The sequence below is a fragment of the Arvicanthis niloticus genome, chromosome 24 (assembly GCF_011762505.2).
Source record: "Arvicanthis niloticus isolate mArvNil1 chromosome 24, mArvNil1.pat.X, whole genome shotgun sequence".
In the NCBI taxonomy this organism is placed as follows: Eukaryota; Metazoa; Chordata; class Mammalia; order Rodentia; family Muridae; genus Arvicanthis; species Arvicanthis niloticus.
Genome location: NC_133432.1, coordinates 14085586 through 14109042, shown reverse-complemented (window position 1 = coordinate 14109042; position 23457 = coordinate 14085586). Strand labels below are relative to the sequence as shown.

Here is a 23457-nt window from a genome sequence, read left to right as displayed (position 1 = left end):
AAACATGGCTGCAGATGGCCCAGCTACTAAGAACACTGCTGCTCCTGCAGACAGCCCAAGTTCAGTTCCCAGCATCCATCCATATAGTGGTTCGAAACCATCTGCGACTCTAGTTCTAAGAGATATAACGCCCTCTTCCGGCCTCTGAGAGAACTGCGTGCATGGGGGTAAACACACACATAGGCGGAGAAAACATTCACATGCATAAGAAATAAGTCATTTTCTTTTAAGGTAACATTTCAAAAAGGAGCAAATAAACAGAAGCAGAACATGTTCATGGTTACCCGTGGTACGGGCATAACCGCTAACAGCCACACGCACATGCAGGGTGGGGGAACATAGTACATGTGTGAAGGTCAGGGGACACTTTAAGGAATCAGTTGTCTTATTCTACCATGTGAGTTCTAGGGACCAAACTCGGGTCATCAGGCTTGGTGGCAGGCGCCTTTACTACTGAGCGATTGTAGACACCCCAAACCCAGCATCCTGTGGTTTAAAGAACACAGCATCATACATGCTAGGCAAATATTCCACCACTGAGCTACATCCACAAAGCAAAATTCACTTGCAAGAATGCACTCTGTCCTGTAATCCTAGCATGACAGAGGCAGGAGGAAGGTGAATTCAAGACCAGCTTGGGCATGTATCGTAAAACCCTGTCTCAAAAAAATACAAAGTAAGGGCCAGGCATGGTGGCTCACACCTTTAATCCCAGCACTTAAGAGGCAGAGAGGCATGTGGGTCTCTGCCAGTTTGAGTCTGGTCTACAAAGCAAGGTCAGGACAGCCAGGGATCTGTTACACAGAGAAACCCTGTCTAAAAAAATCCAAAACAATACATACATACATACATACATACATTCTTTTTATTTCGGTGTGTGTGCATATAACTTCAGTGTTAGTAGGTCCATACTTTCTCAGCTATAATTCTATAAGCAGCTGGAGTGATGATGGCTCAACAATAAAGGTAGCAAGCCTGAAGCTCTAAGATGTCGAGAACCAATTCCCACAAGTTGTCTCCTGACTTCCACTTGTGTGCATTGGTACATGCATGCATACATGCATACACACGCATACACACGCATACACACACACACACACACACACACACACACACACGAATGAATGAACAGAAGTAACATTTGAGTTTTGACACACATTTTGCCTGTTGGGGGTGGGGTGGGGAAACAAAGCCTTCAAGAACACTAATGTTTATTTTTTAAAAAGATAGCACAACTGTGTCTTAATTGAGTATTTTCTAAAACCATAAAAAGCTAACCCCTCCCCCACTCCATGCAGATTCCTGGCCTGACCTGCAGAGATTCTAATGTAGCCGCCTGGGGTGGGGACCCCGGGAATCTACATCTTACCCAGATGTTCAGCCCTAGGAGAAGAGGAATTAAATAGCATGCTCCTGCCACCCCTCAGAGGCAAAAGGAACTCAGTCTTTCTGGAATACTGTGCTATGTTAAGTATTCTCCAGACGACACAGTGCACATTCTGGGTACAGAAACCACACAAGCTAGGCATGGCTCCTCTACACAGGGGAGAGGGCAGAGGGCTCCCACAGTGAGCCAATGCATCCAGCCCCATGAGTTAGCCAGGGCTTGTCTCTTTGCCCAGCCAGGAGCTGCCCCATCCTTCCCACGGCCCATAGATTACACATTCTCCTTGATCATATTCCACTTGGCACTTCCCTGATGTCTGTTTCGTGCTATTCTATAATTATCTTCCCCCAACGAGATTAGAAATTCCTTGACAGCAGGGACCATGTCTCCTCAGATGCAGCCAGCATTTCCACACCACCTAATGATGTGTAAGACCAAGACGAGGGCTGGAGCCAGGAACTGCCTCAGAGGACTTGAGCTGCCCTGCCCAGTTACACGTGGATAGGCCAAGCCTTGGTCCCTTTCTGGTAAGAGGGGCCTTGGTGGCTTCAGAAACCCAGGTCACAATGAGAAGGGATGTCAGTCCCGTAAGTTCTGAGCCCTCCCAAGGTGAGCATGTGATCTCAGCCCTGCCTAGAGTCCCTACTCTCAGGCGGCAGGTTATTGAAGATGGGTCAGAGAGAGGCTACCCTAGGAAGGGAAGCTTAGCCTCTGCCATTTCTGAGAAAGCTGCTGCCCCATACCAAAACTTATTAATCATGGCCATGCCACTCCCAGAAGCAGCTGGGGCCAAGCTCATCTTTTCAGAGAAAGGTGCCAAGGGTTGGTAACTGGGCAGGGGCAGAGAAAGACAGGACTGGTAGTGCAAAGGCCTCTAGATGGGAAGTGGGCTGGCTGCTTCTCAAGTATCCTTCAGAACACCGCATGCTCACCACAGCCCACTCTGGCCACTATGATCAGCTTGGACCCTGCTGTCTCCCTTAACCTTCCTATAGCCCCCGTGGGGAGTGATATCCCTATCCCAGGCTCTCTCATTCCTGTTCTTCCAAGAGCCTCAATCATTAGAAGGCTCTCCAGGAACAGAGAACACACGCCTATCAAAATCACAAGTCCTAGTCACAACTCTGACATAGTAGCTGTACGACTCTGGGAGGGACGTGGCTGTACCTCTCAGAGATCATGTCTTCCCCTTGTAAAGAGATTTTAAAAGTAAATGATTATATGAAGCATGAACACAGGGCCTGGCAGATGGATGGTGGCTCAGGAATGAGGCCATAGGGAAGGCGGAGGCTTGGTATCACTGGGCACAACACTCACTGCCTGTCCACACACCATAGTATTCAGGATTCTAGGGAAAGTAAGCCCCATATAATAGTGTGTCTCCACTGGCCGACTGTGAAGCTCTTAAAACAGAGGAAAAGTTTCAAGGGACATTCTTCCTATCACTGAGGGCCAGGTTCTGGGGGAAAACTATAGGAGGATGAGGACACAGGCCCAGTGACCTTTTCTAGGCTTCAGCTGGGCTGTGTGCTTTCTGACTGTATGCAGTTTGGCCTTAGGTCCCCAGGCCAGTGGCAGGCAACAGAGCCCTTCTCCTTGCAGTGGGGAGGCTACCCTGGGTAGGGAATGAGGACACAACGGCCCTACATACTCACGTCATCAACCTTTGGCTCCGTCACAGGGACCCACTTGTAGATCCGTAGGGATGTATCTCCAACGGTCACCCATTTCTTCTCCCTGCAGAGAGTGAGGAAGAGCCCATAACCAGGGGGCTTTGTACAGGACTCTGCTTAAGGGCAGAGGGTGGCAGAAGTCACAGCTACAAAGTGATGACTGTGTAGCCCTGGGGCTAAGACAACAAGCTTTGATCATACTGATATGGCTGGAATCCCAGCTCTGTCCTTGACGGCTGAGGCCCCTGGGAAAGTCACTTGGCCGACATAAGCTTTGTGCTCCCTACCCTTCTGAGATCCAAAAATCAAGTAACCACCCTACCCTCCTGGCAGCTTCCCTTCAGAACAGTGCAGAGGCCTGGGTGTGGGAGGTGAGGTGGGCGTTGAGTGGTAAGCTGAGCCTGGCCTTGTGGGGGCAATTCCTTGTACCTGTCCTTCAATCAAGGCTCCACATGGATCCCTTGTCTCCACAGAATCCCTGGGTTCTAAACACCCATAGGACAGAAGTGCCCAGTTGAGAGAGACAGGTTTGCAGAAGAGGAGAAAAATTCAAGCCATGAGAAGGAAAGGGGGAGAATGGGTTCATCAAGGATAATAATTATGCCCTCACCAAGACACCGCCATTTTCTAGACTATTACTATGGCCACCAACTTCTGTTAAGTAGTACTACTTACTTCTTGCTCTAAATATTTAGAGGCCACATACCTGGGCAGAGTTGGGGTTTGAATCCCAATAGTCTGGCTTCCAGCTTAGCCATCTTAGGGAGGCAGCCTCAAGTCTTACTGAGTTTAGCAAGTAACCCAGCTGATTGGGGGAGAGGGGTCAGAGGGAGAGGCAGGGCTGCAATGTCAATTCAGCAGAACCGTCCCCCTACTACCTAGAACTACAGTTATGAGGATCATGGCTTTTTCACCCAAACTTAACCTATGGTCTTCCTCTCATTTATACTGTGACACATTATGGTCTCTGCCATGTCGCTGAGCCTCTGGGGGTGAGGTGGGGAAGCGATGGCAAGCACGCTCAAAGACAACCATAACCAGACCATACACATAACCAAACACTGCCACTCAGGTCTCCCCTCCATGTTCCTGTTATCGATGGCCTGGCTCTCATTGTTAAAGGAGACTGACCATGTTTAGTTGCTTCTGTGTGCCAAGCACCATGCCCACATACTCCGAAATTTACGTGACCATCCGTGGCAGCAAGTGTCACCTTCTCCACCTGACAGATCAAGGAAGTGAGACCTGAGAAGGTGAACTCGTAACTCCACAGGGAGAATCCAAACCCTCGGCCTGGACTGCTCTCCAGAGGCCCCGCCCACGTGTCTTTCAGCAGGGGAAGCTGAAGTGAAGGCAGATGTCTGAAATCCTCCATCCCTCTCCTGCCTCCTGGAGGCAGACAGAGCTTACAAGCCACAAGATCAATCTTTGACTCTCCATTCTGAATACTCAGAAGGTAGCTGGAGGGACAAGGCTGTTGCCAGGAACAACCCCAGTGACAAGGAGAGACATAATCCTGATAGCTCCTGTGTACTAGAGACCAAGTTATACGTCTCCTCTCCTCTCTTTCTCTGAGATTATTAAAAGGACAAGAGAGGAACACATCTTACAGATGAGGAAAGAAGTAGTCGTCCCAGTCATGGTCATACAGACAATACAATGTGGTAAAACAAAAGAGTGTATATAGGTTTTGTTGTCAGAGTCCACCTTATACTATTCTGCTGCCTACAGACATGGAAAAGTCCATTCTAGAGAGTACCTGGGTGGCAGAAACTTCTAGAATCTAAACTCTGCACCAACAAGCTCTTGACTGGCTTCCTTGGTCCGAGCCCAATTAAATCAACCAAGTAAAAATCTGAGTGTGTTCATTTTTTTTTTTTTTTTTAAGTCATTAACTTGTAACACAAAGGCCACAGTTCAGGTTGGAAAGCCTTCCAGAGCTCTGGGCCTCCCAAGGTGACGGGAACAGGGATGAAGTCTGAAGTTACTAGGCATTATGGGCCACCAACTGCATGCCGGCTCGTTCTTCCCCAGCCAATGACTCACTAGAGTATACAACACTATTACTAGGTGTGGACACTGAAGAGGGGACTTTGGGACAGGGGCAAGACTTATGAACTCGACCTTGAGAGCTGCGGATCATGGTATATAATTCTAGCACTCTGCGACCCTGAGAGTCCTGTACCCTCGGAGACTTAGGCAGGATTGTTAAGTCTAGGTCAAAGGTGGCTCTAAACTACACAATGAGATTAATAATAATAATAATAATAATAATAATGGGGTCTGGTGAGTTGGCTCAGTAGGTGGTAGGTGAAGGCACTGGATGACCTGAGTTAGATCCTCAGAACTGACACTGTAGAAGGAAGAGGGCCTACTCCCACAAGTTGTCTTCTGACGTCCACATGTGCATCATGGCTCCCTCCCCACGTGTGCACACACACAAAATAAGCCAAAAAAAAAAAAAAAAAAAAAAAAAAAGTAATAGAACTGTCAAACACTGAAGCAGAACCTGACCTTGGGATTGACCTCCGACCTAGGACTTGGCTCTCACAAAGGCCCAGGCTCAAGACAGCAGCTCAGATCCCCTCCTACAAGTGCTGCAGCCCACCCTGGGGGACACACACCTGGCTGCTCCCTTGGTGAGGAAACTACAGTCCCCATCATCTTACAGCAAGGGCAGCAAGTGACCAACAGGCATGTCTTGTTTACCCTCATAGCACTTTTAAAAAGTTGACTCAGTTGCCAAAGTAGAATTAAGAGAGAAGAGAGAGAGGGAGAGAAACCATAAAAATCCAGATTTTTGGCTACTCACAAAACATGATCTGAAGCCCGCATTCCCCCTGGGAGCCACAGCTTGCTCCAGATGACAAACACTGGCTCCCTCCCAGCCCCCCCACTTCTCACCACCTGGAGGGATTCACTTTGGCCACCAAGTCACACCTCAACCTAGCCACAAAACTACTCTGCATAGAGCCTGAGTCCTCTTGCTTCAAGGGCAACTAACTTGGCTTCTGTACCTCCTCTGCCTTGCGTGCCTGAGATGAAAGGATGAAACAAAGTCCCAGATGTAAGAATATAGCTCCAAAGTTCTTCCCCAGCTTGGGCTCTTATATAAACTACGGAGCCCACCTCAGATTCTCAAGGCCAAGGTAAATTTCCAATGCTCTACAGGGTCTAGGTCCCAGGGGGCCTTGCTGACTCCAAAGAACTGTAAATCCCTTTGCTGTTGTTGTCTAAAGATTTATTTTTATTTATATGAGTACACAATTGCTGTCTTCAGACACGCCAGAAGAGTACATCAGACTCCATTACAGATGGTTGTGAGCCACCCTGTGGTTGCTGGGAATTGAACTCAGGACCTCTGGAAGAGCAGTCAGTGCTCTTAACCCCTGAGCCATCTCTCCAGCCCAATTTCTTTGTATATTCACTAGTCTTTGTCACCTTGGGAGACGTGTCCTCATCCTCATCAGGTCTGGGACCCCTCAGATGGTAGTTCTCAGGGATGGGTAGAAAGCCTCCCCACCCCCAAACTAGCCATGCCTACCATGAAGCTCTGACCTCTCTTTGTCTTTTTTAGCTCACACTGAGCCTCCCAAGCCTGGTCCAAAAAGGGACCTAGCAGTTTCTTCTTCTCCTTCAGCCGTCTTCTGGCTACCTCACACCCCACCAACCTGCTCTGCCAGGACACCAGACAGAAAGGAGAAGAGCGGTAGCTGTCAGCTGTGGGTGGGGAGGCCGAAGCTCACACTGGCTTCTTCTGCAGGGCAGAGGAAGGTAGGGCTAGTCAATTGTGCGCGCGCATGCGCGCACGCACACACACGCGCGCACACACACACACACACACACACACACACACACACCTCCCTAGGCTTTCAGACTGGATGGTATGCCGGACACCTCAGCTCTCCTCTAAATAAATGGATAACTTTTTGGTATGTGTCTCAAATATTTCACAGGATATTCTATTTACATAAAGGTGTGCGTGTACGAGTGTGTGCACACAGGCTAAGGACAAAACCCAGAGCCCTGTGTTCAAATTCTACCATTAAAGCAATAATTTTCAGCAGAAATTTTCATGTTTTTTTTTTTTTTTTTTTTTTTTTTTTTTGGAGACAAGCTTAAATGTAGACCAGACTAGCCTTGAACTCAGTATGTAGCCGAAGTTAGCCTGGAACTCCTGATTCTCCTGCCTCTACCTTACAAGTGCTAAGGTTATAAGCATGCACCACTATACACAGGGGAAAAGGTTTATTTATTTTTTTTTTTTTTAGAAATCACTTTGTTATTTATCTGAAATTCAAATTTACCTGGTTGTTCTGTATTTTCACTTGCTAATTCTGGCAGCCTCCCGTCTTAGCCACCGGTGAAATGCATGGCTGGTGCCTACAGTTAATAAACAACATCAAACAACCCCAAAGGCTTCAGGGTTGTTTGCAAGACTGTTGTACAGACAGGGCAAGACCAGATTCAGTGACTCAAGGAAGCCCCCTTATTTCTGCTTAAGATGGGGAGGGAAGCAAAATTTCTACAAAGTCCACCTTACATATAAGGACGTTTACAAGAGCCCCTGTGTATTCTTTGTGACTCCACCTGACTAGCCAGTCCTCAACAGCTCCGGAAAGAAAGGGAGGGGGCACCGAATCCCCTAGTTGATAGTGTCAAGGAACTGAGTTTCATATTTTGCCCAAGGTCACAGCTAGGAAGTGAAGCAGAAACTCAAGCAGAAGATCCCGAAAAGCCTGAAGTCTTTAGAGGTCATGATATACTTATTTCCCCCCCAAAAAAAACACTGGGAAGAAGGCAGCTACATCCCCCACTGCACTCCCAGGCTTGGCAGGCTGTGTACCGGCTAGGATGGAAGAAGAAGCCTCCAGGCCTGCTGCTCTGGGGCCCGCGGGGTGGAAAGCCCCATCCCTCCATCTGCCCGCCCTGCAGAGCAGCTGGCAGACCCAGCCGCAGCTGTCACAGCTCCAGGACCAGAAAGGCAGCTTACAGCGGCCTCTTTCTACCCTCCAGGCGGGTGAGACAGACAGAAGGGACTCTTGCCCTGCTATCAGTCCTTTCTTTGCACCGGGACTGAGGCAGGGGAGGGGTGCCACCTCAGCCTTCCCTTGAGAGTCCCACAGGAGAGGGGCCACTGTGCTGTTTTCCTGTGTTTTGGCCTGCAGCTGTTTCTGCCATTTTTAAATGGCTCCAGTTGGGCACCGGTCGCCCTGCTCAGCAGGGGAGCTCCCGGCACCCAGGACTTGGATCTCAACTTTGGAAAGCATCTCCTTCTCACGGTTGTGAAAATTCTTTGTCCCATTGGAGCCAAACCCAGCCCACGGCGGGCATCCGGCCATCCGCAGACAGCCCTTTCCATAGGAGGCCCAGGAGCACGTGGACTTTATTGATTTTTCTCCTTGCCTTTTTTGTTGGGTTTCACTCTGAAAGGACAGCTAACTTGTGACACCATCAAACCGGAGACAGGCCCCCAGTAGTGTTTTAAAAAAAAAAAAAGACAACAACAACAGAGGCATTACTCAAGAAATGAAACCCCCCCAAAAAAAAACAGTCTGCAGTGGGGCCTGGCCAGATCCTATAAAGGACAGGTCCAGCCAGCGACCGCTGACACTTGGGGAGACCCTCGCAGCTGCTCCTCTCCCTCTCGGACCCAGATGAAACCGTGGGAAAAAAAAAACCGTAATAAAGTTAAAATCAGGGAGCAGGGAGTTTTCAACAAGTCTGACCCAACCTGGTGGTGGACTACTGGCGCCTCAGGCCTGGCCTCTGGGGCCGCCTCGGAGTCAGATCCCGACGAGGGCCGTGAAAATGTTCCATCCTACTAATTATAACGAGGCCACGCTGGGCACGATCTAATTTGAGCTTGAAAAACACGCACGGCCCACACCGAATCTCGCGGTCCCCTCCTCCTCCCCCAGTGCAGAGAACAAAAACAACGGTCGCTCGTTCTCTCCGCAAAACAAACACCAGCTCCAGCTAGAAGAAGGCAAGACACGGCCCAGGACTTGGCTTCTGGCTGCAAACATCGCGCCCCCCAAGCTCCGGGTGCCGCGCGGAGCGCGTGGGAGCCGTGGGTGCCCCGCGTCCCGGCCGCGCCACCGCCTTCCTAGCGCTCGCCCCCATCTTCCTTCCTCGCCCGGAGCCCTCGCTCCAGGCTGCCCAAAGCGCTAAATTTAAACGGCTCGCGCTCTGCAAACTCCGCAGACTCGAGGGCGCCGAGGCCTGGGAGGCGGGGAGCTGCGGGCGGGTCGGGGCGTAGGATGTGTGTGTGTGTGTGTGTGTGTGTGTGTGTGTGTGTGTGTGTGTGTGTGTGTGTGTGTGTGTGTGTGTGTGTGTGTGTGTGTGTGTGTGTATGAGTATGTATGTATGTGTGTGTGTTGGGGGGACACCGGCGCCGCGCCGCCCCGGGAGGAGACGGCGGCCCGCTCCGCGCTGCACAATGGAGCTCGCGCTCTGCCCGCCGCCGCCGGCATCACGGCCCCGGCGCGCGGGAAGCCGCTTTCATGTGACTTGCACAAAAAAACGAAATGGCTTCTGGGGCCGGCTGCGAACCCCCCTCTCCGGAGAGCCGAGCTCCGAGCTCCGAGCTCCGGGCTGCAGCCGCCGCCACCGCCGCCGCCGCTGCCACCGCGCCAGGTGGGCGACCGGCGCCAAGCACACCTGGGCAGCGGACGCAGCCCCCGCGGGGCGCAGGTGACCCCGGCCGCGCGCCCTCGCCAACTCCGGGCCCGGGGCCGCTGCGCCCCACCGCTCTGCGCGCTGGGTCCGGGTTTGCTGGCGGCCGCGACGCGGTGCAGCGAGCCGGGGCGAGCGAGAGAGCGAGCAGGCGCCTCGGCTTACCATTTGCGCACTTTCTCGATAGCCGCCATGACCCTCTTGATATCATCTTTGGCCCGGCTCCTGGTCTCGGCTCGAACCGACCTGCCCGACATGGTTCTGGCGGGGAGGGAGAGAGAGGAGAGAGAGAGAGGGAGAGAGAGAGGCTGGGGGAGCGCGCCCGCCGGGTCCTCCTCGCCACACTCGCCCGCTCTCTCACTCGCGCACAGACACACACTCACACACATACGCGCACACACAAAGCCTGGTGCCGCCGCGCGCCCGGGGCCCAGTGCGCAAGCGCCGGGCGGCAGCTGCACAGAGCGAGGGGGAGCGGCGGGGCCGCCAGCAGTGCGGCCTCCGGGTGCCGCCGCCCTCCCCGGGGAGCCTCGGGGATCTCGCCCTGGGAAACTATCCCGGGTGACCCCGACCTCCCAGCACGCGGGGCCGGCCCACGCGGGGACTCACCCAGAGGCCGCAGGTGCGATGGGGGCCCCTCCCCCCAGACACACACCCTGGGGATGGCAGACTGCAGGCCGTGGGTGCTCTATCTCGGGTTGGTGACCGCGGGCGCGATCGTGCAAGTTTCTTGTCGGGCACTTGAGTTCTCAGAGTTGGAGGCGGCGGTTCGGGACGCGAGGTGATCTTAGAAAGAGTTGAGACGCCGGTCTCTGGCTAGCTGCCCTGTTGAAATGTGCGAGCTAGAACGTCGCCTCCCCATGCTTAAACTAGAGTCGTAGGGAAGGTGCCCGACCCCGGTGACAAATGACATTGATGCAGAGCTTTCTTTCCCTGAGAGATGAGTTGCCCCAGTCACGGATCAACCTCCCTGGGGTTTGTCCGAAAATGACACTTTAATCTTAAACGGCTCCTGTTGGGAGTGCAGTGAATTGACCCCAGAGCAGCAGGTAAACTGGACTGGCCCAGCACAGAAGGACTTTTGAGGGGCTGTCCCCCTACCCCGGGACAAAGCTGGGTGGCAGAATCTACCGCGGTCAACCAGGATAGGGACAGGTGGGTGTGCAGTTTCGGCTAAACAGACTGGACTAGAGCGAATGCTTGTCCAAGTGGATGCTGGGAAAGAGATGACCTAAAGTGAGCAAACTGCTGCCTGGAGAGGAACTAGCTCAACATCAGTCATTTCACAGATGGGGAAACTGAGTCAAGGAGTAATTCAAGGTTGCAGCCGTGATCTTCATCTGTGACTGCCATGATTCTAGTACCAAGCATCTCCCCTAGAAGTTTGGGCGTGTTGCAGGGGGTTGGTAGAGGGAGCTAGGGGGGAAATGGGTGTGAGAATCTGTAGGATTTTTCCCAGGCTTATCTTTTAACCACTTTAAACGCAGGGTCCTAAAGCGGAAAAAAAAATTAAATAAGAACAGTCAGTCGTGGTAGCTCACTCCTTTAATTCCCGCACTCCTGAGGCAGAAGCAGGCAGATCTCTGTGAGTTCAAGGCCAGCCTGGTTTATGTAGATAGTTCCAGAGCTAGCCAGGACTACATAGTGAGACCCTGTCTCAAAACCAAATAATAAATAAATTAATTAATATCGAGCCAGGCAGTGGTAATGAACACCTTTAATCTCGGCACTTGGGAGGCAGAAGCAGGCTGATTTCTATGTATTCAAGATTCAAAGCCTGTCTGGTCTATGTAGTAGTGAGTTCTAGGACAACCAGGGCTACAAAGAGAAACCCTGGCTCAAAACAAAACAACAACAACAAACCCCACAAATATGTCAAAAAACCATTCTGTGATGAATTGAAAAATGTGCCATAAATCATAAGTCTCATACATTTGACCTTCTGTATCTGACCATCAGATACGTGCTTGGACCCCAGAGAATTAATTTTTGTTTAGTGCAGGAATCGTGCATGCTAGGCAAGTGCTATACTGCAGTTCCCACACCGAATATATGTGGGTATGTATATATGTGTATATACATATATATATATATATGTGTGTGTGTGTGTATATGTGTATGCATACATATGTGTATATATATGTATATACATGTTTGTGTATATATATACATATATATATATGTGTGTGATTTTAAAATAAGATATATCAAAAACCCACATATCTGGTTGGCAAGATGGTTTAGTACATGTGCTTGCTGCCAAGCCTGAAGACTAGAGTTCAATTCTCAGAACCCATGCTGTGGAAAAAAGGACTCATGAAAGTTGTCCTCTCATTGACAGGTTTACATACTACACGCACACATGCAAATGTGTGCACGTGCCACGCACACACACACACATACACTAAATGAAACATAAAAATATTAAAAATTCAAATACAAATTGATGAATGGATGTCTTTTCAAACAGTGAGATTATTCATCCATGATAATAAAAAGCTTATCAATCCTGCTATACATGCGTGAAAGTATGCTAAAGAGAAAGATATAGACAGACAAGGACAAAGATTGTATGACCCCACTTACAGGAGCTATCTAGACTAGGCAGGAGCTGGGGTTGGGGAGAAGGAATGATGGCCAATGGGTTTTTTTGTTTGTTTGTTTGTTTGTTTGTTTGTTTGTTTTAATGAAGAATGTTTTCTGGACCTACGTAGAGGTGAATATCCCATTTCACTGAATTATACTTTGAAATGGTTACAGTGAGCTAGGCACATGGCTCAGTGGTTAGGCACTTGCTACAAAAACATGAAGACCAGTCCCCAGAACTCACAGAAAGTGTTGGTGGACGTGGCAACTGCCCTGTAATTCCAAAGTCTCGAAAGGCAGAGACAGGCGATTCCTCAGAACAGGCCGGCTAGTGAGATTAGCCATATTTACAATCTCTGGGTTTGATTGAGCCAGTCTGCCTCAGTAAAGAAGTTAGAGGATGATTCCGGACACGGATTGACCTCTACCTGCATGCACTCCCATGTACGTGTGCACCCACATCATACATGCAAATGTACATACACACATGCAGGCCATACACACGACTACTCATGAAAATGAGAAAGGAAAGATGTTTATAATGGCCAATGTGAGGTGACATGAATTTGACTATTATAGAAAGGAATCCAAATTCATTCGACCCAGCCAGAGTTCTGCAAAGCAAACCTTGCCTTCAAGGTGCTCACAGGACCAGTTTGCTCCCCAAAACCACCTGACTTCAGTTTGCTGTCTAGCCCCTGAAGGTATTTATGTTTTGATCCCTGATTACACCATAGAGCTTTCTACAAATGTCTTTATAAATCTAGTTGTGTCGTTTTTATAGTACCCTCCTAGCAGATATTTTTAAGCTTCTTTCTTTCAACAAAACTCAGTTGTTTTATAGTTTGTGTCTGATAACTGACTTTTTTTTTTTTGGCTGGGTCTTGGTTATTTTTTCTTATATGCCTAGCTCTCTTTGACTAGGTCAGCCACTGTATTATTTCTTCTCCTTTTCCCTCCTTCCTAATCTTCCTCTTCCTCTTCCTTCTCTCCTACAGGCTAGCCTTAAACTCACTAAGAAGCTGAGGATAACCTTGAACTCCTGACCCTTGCACCTTCACTAGAATTGCAAGCTGAGCCACCATATTCAGTAGGGCTTAGATTTAATTTTCATTCACACAGTCAAGTTCATACATGCTGAAGCTACACAACGGAACTCTGCTGTTAGGGGGATCTTGCTTTTTTTTTTTTTTTATGCTAGATGACCCTATTTTGTACAAATGACTACAGATCCTGAAAGGGCTGTTGCTATTTTACTAACATTCTATCATATATATATTATATATCTCATGTATAATATATCACATATATATCATATATATCTCATATAATATTTATCGTATATATGATATGTCTTTTATATATATCATATATTATATGTGATATATTTTGAATTTGAATTCTTGTACATTTTTAGTTGTGCTGCCAACTTTAGAAAAAAGTAATCCTGCCAAGCAATGGTGGCGCACGCCTTTAATCCCAGGACTTGGGAGGCAGAGGCAGGTGGATTTCTAAGTTCAGGGCCAGCCTGGTCTACAGAATGAGTTCCAGGACAGCCAGGGCTACACAGAGAAACCCTGTCTCGAAAAACCAAAACCAAACCAAAAAAAAAAAAAAAAAAAAGAAAACGTCAAAGCTAGGACATACCACAGTATAAGAAGTACATGTCCCTGCTGGAGCGCCAGTCACCTCAATTCCAGTCCACCTAACTTGGGTTCTCAGCCTTCCTAAGGCTGCATGTGACCTTCAATGCAGTTACTCCTGTTGTGGTGACCCCTAAACCATAAAATTATTTATGTCGCTACTTTGTAACTGTAATTTTGCTGTTATAAATTATAATACGTAAACATCTGCTTTCTGATGCTCTTAGGTGACCCCTGTGAAAGGGTCGTAAGGGTCATTCTACCCCCAAAAGGGTTGCAAGCCACAGGTTGAGAACCAATGACCTAACTGCTGTCTTGTCTTGACTTTCAGATGTTTCCAAATGCTTTCTTTTAAATTTTAAATTATTTATTTATCCCAGCACTTGGGAGGCAGAGGCAGGTGGATTTCTGAGTTTAAGGCCAGCCTGGTCTACAGAGTGAGTTCCAGGACAGCCAGGGCTACACAAAGAAACCCTGTCTCAAAAAACAAAACAAAACAAAAAAAAAAAAAAAAAAAAAAAAAAAAAAAAACTTGCTATAAAGCCAATAGTTGGGCAGGGAGATGGGGCGGGACTTTTAGATTGCTCAGGCAAGGAAACAGAAAGATGAAACTTAAAGGCCCGACGGCACGTAAGAATCCAGGAAAGTGGCCCTGGCCACTTTTCTCGACCGGGTCTGGGGTAGCAGAGATGAAATATAGATTTTAAAAGATATTAACTCAGGAATAGTGGAGGGGAGTGTTTGCTAGCTGAGGGACAGGTTTAGAAGTGCTCAGCTGTTGAGCTAGTCAAGGCATATCAAAATTAGCTGGCGTGTGCATGTGCGTGAGTGTGTGTGTGTGTGTGTGTGTGTGTGTGTGTGTGTGTGTGTGAGCGCCATTCGAGAATCCAGAGAGCTCTTGGACAGGTGCAGCGCTCCCAGGTGAAATGCCCTGGGGCTAACGCAGTTAAGCCAATTCACCACTACAATGTATCACCATGCCTGGATCTCTTCCTGCCTCTTTTGAACTAATTCATCACTACAATGTATCACCATGCCTGGATCTCTTCCTGCCTCTTTTGAACTAATTCATCACTACAATGTATCACCATGCCTGGATCTCTTCCTGCCTCTTTTGAAGCTTTCAGCTTCAGGGTTGTTAGTCTAACTATGGACCAGAAACTACAAGTCAAGTTCTCCGCAAACATTAGCATCCCAGACAGGTTAAGAGTACAAGATGACCTCAGGATAACGGAAGTTTGTCACAGCCAGTGTCAAACATCTTTAGAACTCTGAGCCTCATCTTTAAAATGAAGGATACAACTTACAGATCTTTTTGAGGTTCTTATGAGGGATGAAACACAGCTTTGCTTTAAAAATGCTTGTGTGTACCAGCAAGCATTTGCTAAATACAGGACCTAAATGATGGCTGGCATCATGAAGCCCCACCCAAGGGACGGAAGTTAAATGCTCCTCTTTCCTGGGTTGCTAAATTCAACTCTTGAGTCCATGCCTGGTGTTAGGCATACCTCCAGGGTGGAGGCTGGTTCACCGCTGCGGGGTGGAGGAGGTTTCCATCTCTGGAACAGAGCTGTGTAATTGGGAAGGAACTGCAGGCCTAGCTTCAATGCTCTCCGCAGCCTAGCAACTCACCACAGCAGTGTGGCTTTCATAGACAGAGGTACTCTGTGGTTTGGGGAGCAGGGCATTAGCCAGACCCAACAAAGGGTGTGTGTGTGTGTGTGTGTGTGTGTGTGTGTGTGTGTGTGTTGGGGGCAGATGGGAGTGAGGGGGTTGAGGAGAAAGTTCCAGACGTATAATGCAATATTGTCTCATGTTCTGAAACAGGAGCATAAAAAATATACTGCTAATGGAAGCTGACCCAGTTGAGGCTATACCCCTCCTTTTACAAAAAGCAAACCCCAAGCCGGGCCTGCTGATGGAGGCCTGTAATACCAGCACTTGGGGTGGAGATAGAAGGATCAGAAGTTCGAAGTCATCCTTGATTGTATAATGAGCTAGAGGCTAGCCTGGGCTACGTGACATCCTGTCAAAGAAGTGGGAGTGGTAGGGAGAAAAAAGATTAATGTGTTCAAGGTGAAATAATATCCAAATTTTCCTCTAGCATTGAAGGATTAAACTCAGACAGTCTGGTCCTGACCCGGTGACTTGGAGTAAAGTTGGAACCTTTACCCAGACACTGTTGCCAGGCATGGTGGGGCACGCCTTGAATCCCTGTACTCAAGAGGCAGAAGCGAGTGGGATTTCTAGGAGTCTGAGACCAGTCAGGTCTATGTGGTGAGACTGTGTCTCAAAACAAACGAGTTTCAGTGTTTTGTGTCTCAGGGTTATGAACTGTACCCAAGGCCTCTCACATGCTGGGCAAGTGATCTTCTCCTACTCAGCTATGTTAGGATCAGTCGGTTCCAAAGTCAGAAATCTAGAAAGCCACCAGATTCCTTCTAGAGTCTCTCGTGTGTGCCTTTCCACACACACCTCCCAGAGCATCCTCCCTAGTTCTAGATAAGCCCATGATTTTGGCGATGCAGGACCCACCAAAGCTACCCGTCTCTCTGAAGCTGGGAATTTCAATCTTGGACATGGCACCCAGCCTTGTTTGTGAGTTGATTTTTTTTTTCTTTTTCTCATACATAGGGTCTCATACCATAGCCCAGGTTGGCCTAGTCCTTATGTGACTCCATACTAGAATTACAGAGGCAAGCCACTACATATAGCTTGTGTTAGTAACAAATACCATGGACATGGTGGTACATGCCTTTGATCCCAGCATTCAGGAGGGAGAGGCAGGCAGATCTCTGAATTCCAGGCCAGCTTGGGCTACAGAGTAAAAAAAAAAAAAGTTGTGCACTACTCTGACAAAATTATTTTATTTTATTAATATATTATTATTATTGTTGTTTGGTTTTGGTTTTTCAAGACAGGGTTTCACTGTGTCGCAGTGGTTGTCCTAGAACTCTCTCTATAGACCAGACTGGCCTCAAACTCATAGGGATCTTGTTTGCCTCTGCCTCTCAAGTGCTGGAATTAAAGGAGGGAGGGTCACCATTTTTTTTTAATTTTTAAATTTTTATCTATTTATGTATTCTTATTTTTTACAGTAGTGTGATAAATGGTAAAAAGATATGCCTGAAAAAATCCCCCAGATTCCCCCTCTCATTTCCCTATTAGTTCCCTCTCCCAACACCCAACACCACCCCAAACTTCACAGTAACATCCTGTCTCAAAAACAAAACCCCCAAACAAGACGGTACATTGAGTCAGAATGGGAATAACTCATGGGTTATCTAGCGTGTGCTTATGTGCTCCGGGCTCATCTATCCTGTAGCATGTACTAAGATTTCATTTTATAGCTGAAATGAAAAGAATTAAACACTGTTTGATTATGGGAATGTGGCAGAGTTTGTCCTCTTGTTTGCCGCACACTGGCTTGCTCCAATCTTTTGTTTATTATGAATGGTCCTGCTATTAACTGTTAGTGTATGGGCTTTGTGCAGATAATTCCCTTTTGTTTGGCGGTATGCCTGAGAAAGGAGTGCTTAGTCAGATGGAAATTTAATGCTAAACATTTTCAGGAACTTCCAAACCACTTTCCAAAGCAGACCTTCTTCTAAGCCATCAGGGGTGAGGATTGATTGATTACCAAAACTTGTTTTTGCCGGGTTTTTGTTTTTGTTGTTGTTGTTGTTGTTGTTGTTTTTTAATTTAGCCAACTTGGTTGCTGAAGGTGGTATTGCACTGTGCTTCTGATTCGTCTTCACTTGTTTATTCATTTTTGACACAGGGTCTTGCTATGTGGACCTGGCTGACATCAAATGAGGCAATTCTGCTGCCCCTGTCATCTGAGTGCTTGGATTATGGGCATGCATCATTGTGCAAGCTTTTTAGATTTTTTTAAAACATTCATTGTGTGTGTGTGTGTGTGTGTAGGTCAGAGGACAATGTTCAAGGAGCAGTGTGTACTCTACCATGTGGTCATGGGCTGAGACTCAGGTTGTTTGTCAGGCATCGTTACCTGATGAGCCATCTTGCTAGCCCACACTCGGCTTTTGGTTTTCACTTTAGAAGACAGAGGTAGAGGTAGAAGAGAAATGCCTCATGGGAGACATGGCCTTTGGAGAGCCTGTGGGGACTGAAAGGTTATATGCACAGTGGTGGTCCTGCCCATGTTCAGAGCTTGTCTCTCCATGGATTCTCTCAATTACCTGATGGCCTTCCAATAAAGTCCCTTTCCACTTAAGCTAACCAGAGCCACCTTCTATTACCACAAATCAGAGGTCATGATCAATACACACTCAGCTGCCCCTTCATCTTGTTAAACCTCGTTTATTCTTTGAGCACCACTTCCAACACAATCCTTTGTTTTTCTGAACTATGAAACAGGCTCCGCACTGTTCTCTCTCTCTGACTAGCTCCCATGTAGGCCTCTGCCTCCCAGATGCAAATGTGATCCTCTTTTTCCCCTCCATTATAATCCAACCAAGCCTTTATTTCATTTTTATTTTATTTTATTTTTCGAGATAGATCCTGTATCTGTCCTGGAGCTCACTCAGTAGACCAGACTGACCTCGAACTCAGAGATCTGCCTGCTCTGCCTCCCAAGTGCTGGGATCAAAGGCACGGCTGCCACACCACCGACACCTGGCTTAGCCTCAGTTTAATACCCCAGACCTGTAATGCAACCCTCTACCTCCTCTGAACTGATGTTCTGTCACTAGCACCGCCCCCTGCCCCACCCCCATACACTCTTGTGGTCCTTCAGTCATCTGCTATTCTCATTCCCCCATATATCCCAGATATGCCTGGGGTATCTTCCTTCATTTATGTCATTTCTCCTTCTCTGCACTATCCCTGTCCTGATCACGGGTCTCTCACAGGCCTGTTTTTCTCTGTAATGTAACTTTCTTATGGCAAGGACCAGTCCTTTCTGACACATTGTAGCACAGAGTTGCACATGGTGGCTGACACTGGGCCATTGTTATCTTGGGCATCTATAGGTGGCAAACTCCTCCCTGGCTTCTATCGCCAGCATGGTAAACAAAACAAACAAACAAAAACAATAAAAAGTTTTCAGCTAGGACTCAGTGGTATAGCATGCATTTAGCATGTTCAAGGTCCTAGGTTCAATCCCCAGCATCACCTTCAATGCTGGTATCCCTGGTAACCAGGATACCAGGATGAATAGGTATTCAAGGACTCAGGACCTATGGGCATGGGGTTGAAATCCTCTTGAGTTTTGACCTCTATTTAGTTTCATGCAGGAACACATCAGCTTCAGGGTTGGCATCACTTGCGACATCTTTTCTGACTGACTGTGCTCTCTGTTTCTGCGTGGCTCATTCTGCCCAGTTTCTCCAAAATATAATCCTCTCTGATATCTGTCTCCTGGGACCCAGATCTTCCCTCTAGTCTCCAGCACAAGTGGAACTATATGTTTAGCACTTGCTCCTAGGAGGCCAGAGCCACATCTGCCTTATTCATAGAGGACAGGCACTCTCCAGGGGACAGCTACGTCTGGCATAGTCTCTAGTGTATGGTAAACACGTGAAACCGTGAAACCCGAGATTAGATAAACAAGTGAAGTTCTTTGTTCTTGGCTTATGAATGAAGACATGAGGGGTTGGGGTGCAGTTCTCTTGTAAAGAGTTTGCTTAGACTATGTAAAGCCCTAGGTCTGGGGCTGGAGAGATGGCTCAGTGGTTAAGTGTAACTTAATTTTTTCAAACCTTATTTTAAATGATAGTTCCTAAAGTCTTTAACCTCCCTTGTAGCCCACCACCTGCCAGAGGTAGTGGGGAAAAAAAGGATATGGGCGAGGGGAGAGCAGGGGGAAGGTGGACCTGTTTAGAAAGGTTCTTCGGAGCAACTCCCATCTGCATTGTCCGTTCACAGGTTAGCAGGCAGTGCAGCTTGATCCACTCGCAAACATCTCATGGATACACCATCGGTCCGGCTTGGTAGCAACCGCGATGACACAACCTAGCAGAGACAGCCAGGCCTCAGCCTTGGCTTGAGTCAGCAGGGGAGAGCAACAGGAACACCAGGAAGAAGTTCTCGGCTGTGCCTCTCTCAGCGAAGCGAAGATCAAATGCAGCTCAACTACACAGTGTAAGTCGGGCCAACACATGTGTGTCGTTAGCAAACAACCTTTCATCACGTGTCCTTTCACATGCTTGCTTTAGCAGGACACCCTCTCTCCTGTGTCAGCCTTAGCCTTTCACACCAGTGTCCACTTTAATGGAGTGTTCCGTCCCATGTTTTCCCCGGCAAAACACCATCCAACAGACTTTCCAAAGAACCCTTAAGTTTCCCAGGCAAAATCTGATGCCATAAAGGTTGCTGCCTGCATGCCGTGCACACTCTGGCAGTCTGTCTGGCTCTACCTCCAGACTGCTGGGATTTCAGGTGTGTACCAAATGCCAGCTCCCTGACCCCTTCTTTCTTCTCTGCATTTTTTTTTTTTTTTTTTTTTTTTTTTGGTTTCTTGAGACAGGGTTTCTCTGTGTAGCCCTGGCTGTCCTGGAACACACTCAGTAGACCAGCTTGGCCTCGAACTCAGAAATCTGCCTGACTCTGCCTCCCAAGTGCTGGGATTAAAGGCGTGCGCCACCACTGTCCAGCTCTTCTCTGCATTCTTGCAAGCAGAGTTAACAGAGGAGAGTTAGACACCATGTACATAGGGTGGCAACTTGACACTGGTTCCCAGGGCCTTCTGTTTACCTCAGTAGGTTGTGAAACAGCGGCCTTCAGGGACCTGCTGGTCAAATCCTTAGAGAACATGCTCACATCCAAAGTCCCTGCGACTGGAATTCCAGCTCCAGGATACAAATGCTTTGAAGAAAACCATTTTGGTTTGCAACACCTTAAGCCTGCTGAGGAGGGGTTAGGATAGTCATAGAACCAGGGCCTCTGGTGTGGTGGGTGCTGCTGCTGGTCTCAGGAACGCTCACCAGAGAAAGACACAGGACACAGCAGCAAAGGCAGATGGTGCTATAGATACCACCTTCTAAAGGGCATCTTTTTTGTAGAGGCCGGGGGTGTGGCTTGGAGGCAAAGCATTCGTTTAGCGTGGACAAGACCCTGAGTTTGGTTTTGTAGTACAGCAAAATAAATAAATAAAAATTAAAAAAAAAATGGCACCCTCCCCACATGCACCTTGTTAAATCATTTTAGATTTAGAGTCAGTGGAAGACGGCACAGAGGAGCCCCACAGCCCCTTCAGCAGCTTCCCGCACGTGAGCATCTTACAGGGAAAGCCGTGGTAGGTTCCTAAAAGCCTTCGAAGGACTGCCGGTGTAGGACAGTAATGAAATGGTGAGCTCCTTTCACTCACCTGGGTTTTCCAGGCTACGTGAACACACGATCCAGGTGGCCATGCTACGTCTGGCCTTTGTGACTCAGTCTTTCCATGTGTGTCACATCTTTCCTTAGCAGCTTTTGAAGGATATAGGCAAGTATCGCTTTTTATTTATTTATTTATTTATTTATTTATTTATTTATTTTTATTTCAAGACAGGGTTTCTCTGTGTAGCCCTGGCTGTCCTGGAACTCACTCTGTAGACCAGTTATTATTTCTTTAAAGACTCAGTCTTGTGTGGCCCAGGCTGGCCTCAAACTCACTACACAGCCCAGGATGACCTTGGACTCCTGATCCTCCTGCCTCCTAAGTGCTAGGATTGTAGGCCTGCGCCCTCCGCCACACTGTCAGGTGTTCTGTATAGATTCTGTATAGTTGTGATAATCTGTCAGGGTGAATGTGTCAGAGTGAATGACTTGGCCTATAAGACAGAACAGAAAGGGAAAACCAGCAAACCAAGGCTACTGTCTGCCTTTGTACAGTGTGCAAGCTAAGACATAGGGTTTTTGTTTTTAAGTGGTTGAAAAACATTAAGAGGTAAATGATGTCATATGTGGGAGTCATGGAGTCCAAATTCTCATAACTGTGACTAAGAGTGGGTTGGTTCACTGGCATGGCCCTTTTTTCTGCACGTTCCACGGTTATGTTTGCCCTGCAACCTAAGGTATGGGGGGGGGGGGGGAAGAAAGACCGAGACCACTGGGCTTAAAGAGCCCAGTATTTACTCTAGATCCCAGTGATGAATTCGATAGCCCTGAGGTAGAGGGTTGGGAGGACCTGGCATTCACTTGAAGCCAGAAGCTATTAAAGGAGGGTGAAGAACAGGATGTGGGTAGTGGCACCAGACTGTAATCCCAGCACTTGGGAAGTACAGTGTTGTTAGCAATTTCCTCCAACACAAAACCTTCCATCTTGGAGGGAAGTTTACTAAGACATGGGATGTTCCAGATAGAGGTGAGACTTGCCATCTGTCGTGCAAGAAAGCTTCTCAGACTCAGGAAGAAAACAACTAAGAGGCTTTAGCAAGTCCCTGAAACTGATCAGATTCACTAGGTCCCTCCCTCCCCATACATATATGAACTATAAGGCATACTGAGAAAAACTCTCAGATGAAAGAGGATGAAAGAGGCTTAGACCAACTTAGCTCCCTTGAAGAGACACTATCCAGCCTGTGGAGCTGCCTGCGGGCTGTGAAGTGTGCTCCAGGTGCCCAGCTTTTGTGAGCTGTCACCTATGCTGGGGTGAGCTTTGATGATGCAGCTTTGAGGCATTTCTGTACCTGTAAGTAACCCTTTACCCACACTCCTGTAAGTCACCCCAATAAAACTCACTGGTTTATCAAGTTGGACTTTGGTGCTTTCCTGATTTTGGTCTGTCTGGGCTGAGATGTTTATTCTCATCTCCCCAGAGGCAGTGCCACATAGCATACCGACAGGAGGATCAGGGGTTCAAGGCCATCCTTAGCTACAATACAAGCTAGAAGCCATCCTCAGCTACATCAAAGTCTACCTGAGGGCCAAAAAATAAATAAATAATAAAGGTTTGGTGGCGCACACCTTTAATTCCAGCACTTGGCAGTTGGATCTCTATGAGTTCAAGGTCAGCCTGGTCTACAGAGTGAGTTTCAGGACAGCCAGGGCTACACAGCGACACCCTGTCTCAAAAATAAAATAAGACACTGACGTTTTGGGCGTACTCAGTCGCTCTATAAATGCTGAGGAGCCAGGCTCTAACTGAGCAGAGACCTGCTTCTGAGGCAGTGTGTTATGATGCTCAAATCCTAGTTTCGGGAGAAGGTAATTCTTGTCAAGCAACTTCTCAGTTCTCTGGTACAGACTCTGCCCGAGACAATAATAGCTGCTGTCATACTGCGAGCAATACTCTGAGCCAGGAATGCTTCACTTGTTCTCCGTCTTTTAATCCCCACAACCTCCCCAGGAGCGATTCCAGGAGGAAACTGAGGTTTAAGGGCTTAGCCACACCCAAGGGCACAGGTACCAACTAAACATCAGAAGTGGACCAGGAACCTAGTCCCTGGGTTTCCGGGCAAATGCTGGGCGGCCCAGACACTCCCAGTCCTCGGTGCTGGCTGCGGATAGGTGGTGGGTAGTGGGGAGGAGAAGTATTCTGTAAGAC

The 23457-nt window shown here is 48.0% G+C and overlaps 1 protein-coding gene and 1 long non-coding RNA gene across 4 annotated transcripts in view; one reads left to right on the top strand and one right to left on the bottom strand.

The window, feature by feature from the left end:
- Bcl7a (BAF chromatin remodeling complex subunit BCL7A) overlaps nucleotides 1–10175 on the bottom strand; it is a 31711-nt gene extending 21536 nt beyond the window's left edge. The window contains exons 1-2 of the mRNA XM_076922820.1: nucleotides 9904–10175; nucleotides 3043–3124 (exon numbers count right to left, since the gene is read on the bottom strand). Of these exons, the coding sequence (XP_076778935.1) occupies nucleotides 3043–3124; nucleotides 9904–10127 (306 nt within the window). The 5' untranslated portion in view covers nucleotides 10128–10175. The remainder of the gene's footprint in view (nucleotides 1–3042; nucleotides 3125–9903) is intronic.
- Nucleotides 10176–10202: 27 nt separating this feature from the next.
- Nucleotides 10203–23457, top strand: part of LOC143437767 (uncharacterized) — a 37170-nt gene continuing 23915 nt past the window's right edge. Inside the window, exons 1-2 of one of the 3 annotated variants that reach the window (XR_013107056.1) lie at nucleotides 10203–10360; nucleotides 19857–20072. This is a non-coding gene — a long non-coding RNA (uncharacterized LOC143437767). Of the gene's footprint in view, nucleotides 10361–17888; nucleotides 19753–19856; nucleotides 20073–23457 lie in introns of those variants that run through there. The other 2 variants (XR_013107057.1, XR_013107058.1) reach the window with 2 other exon arrangements.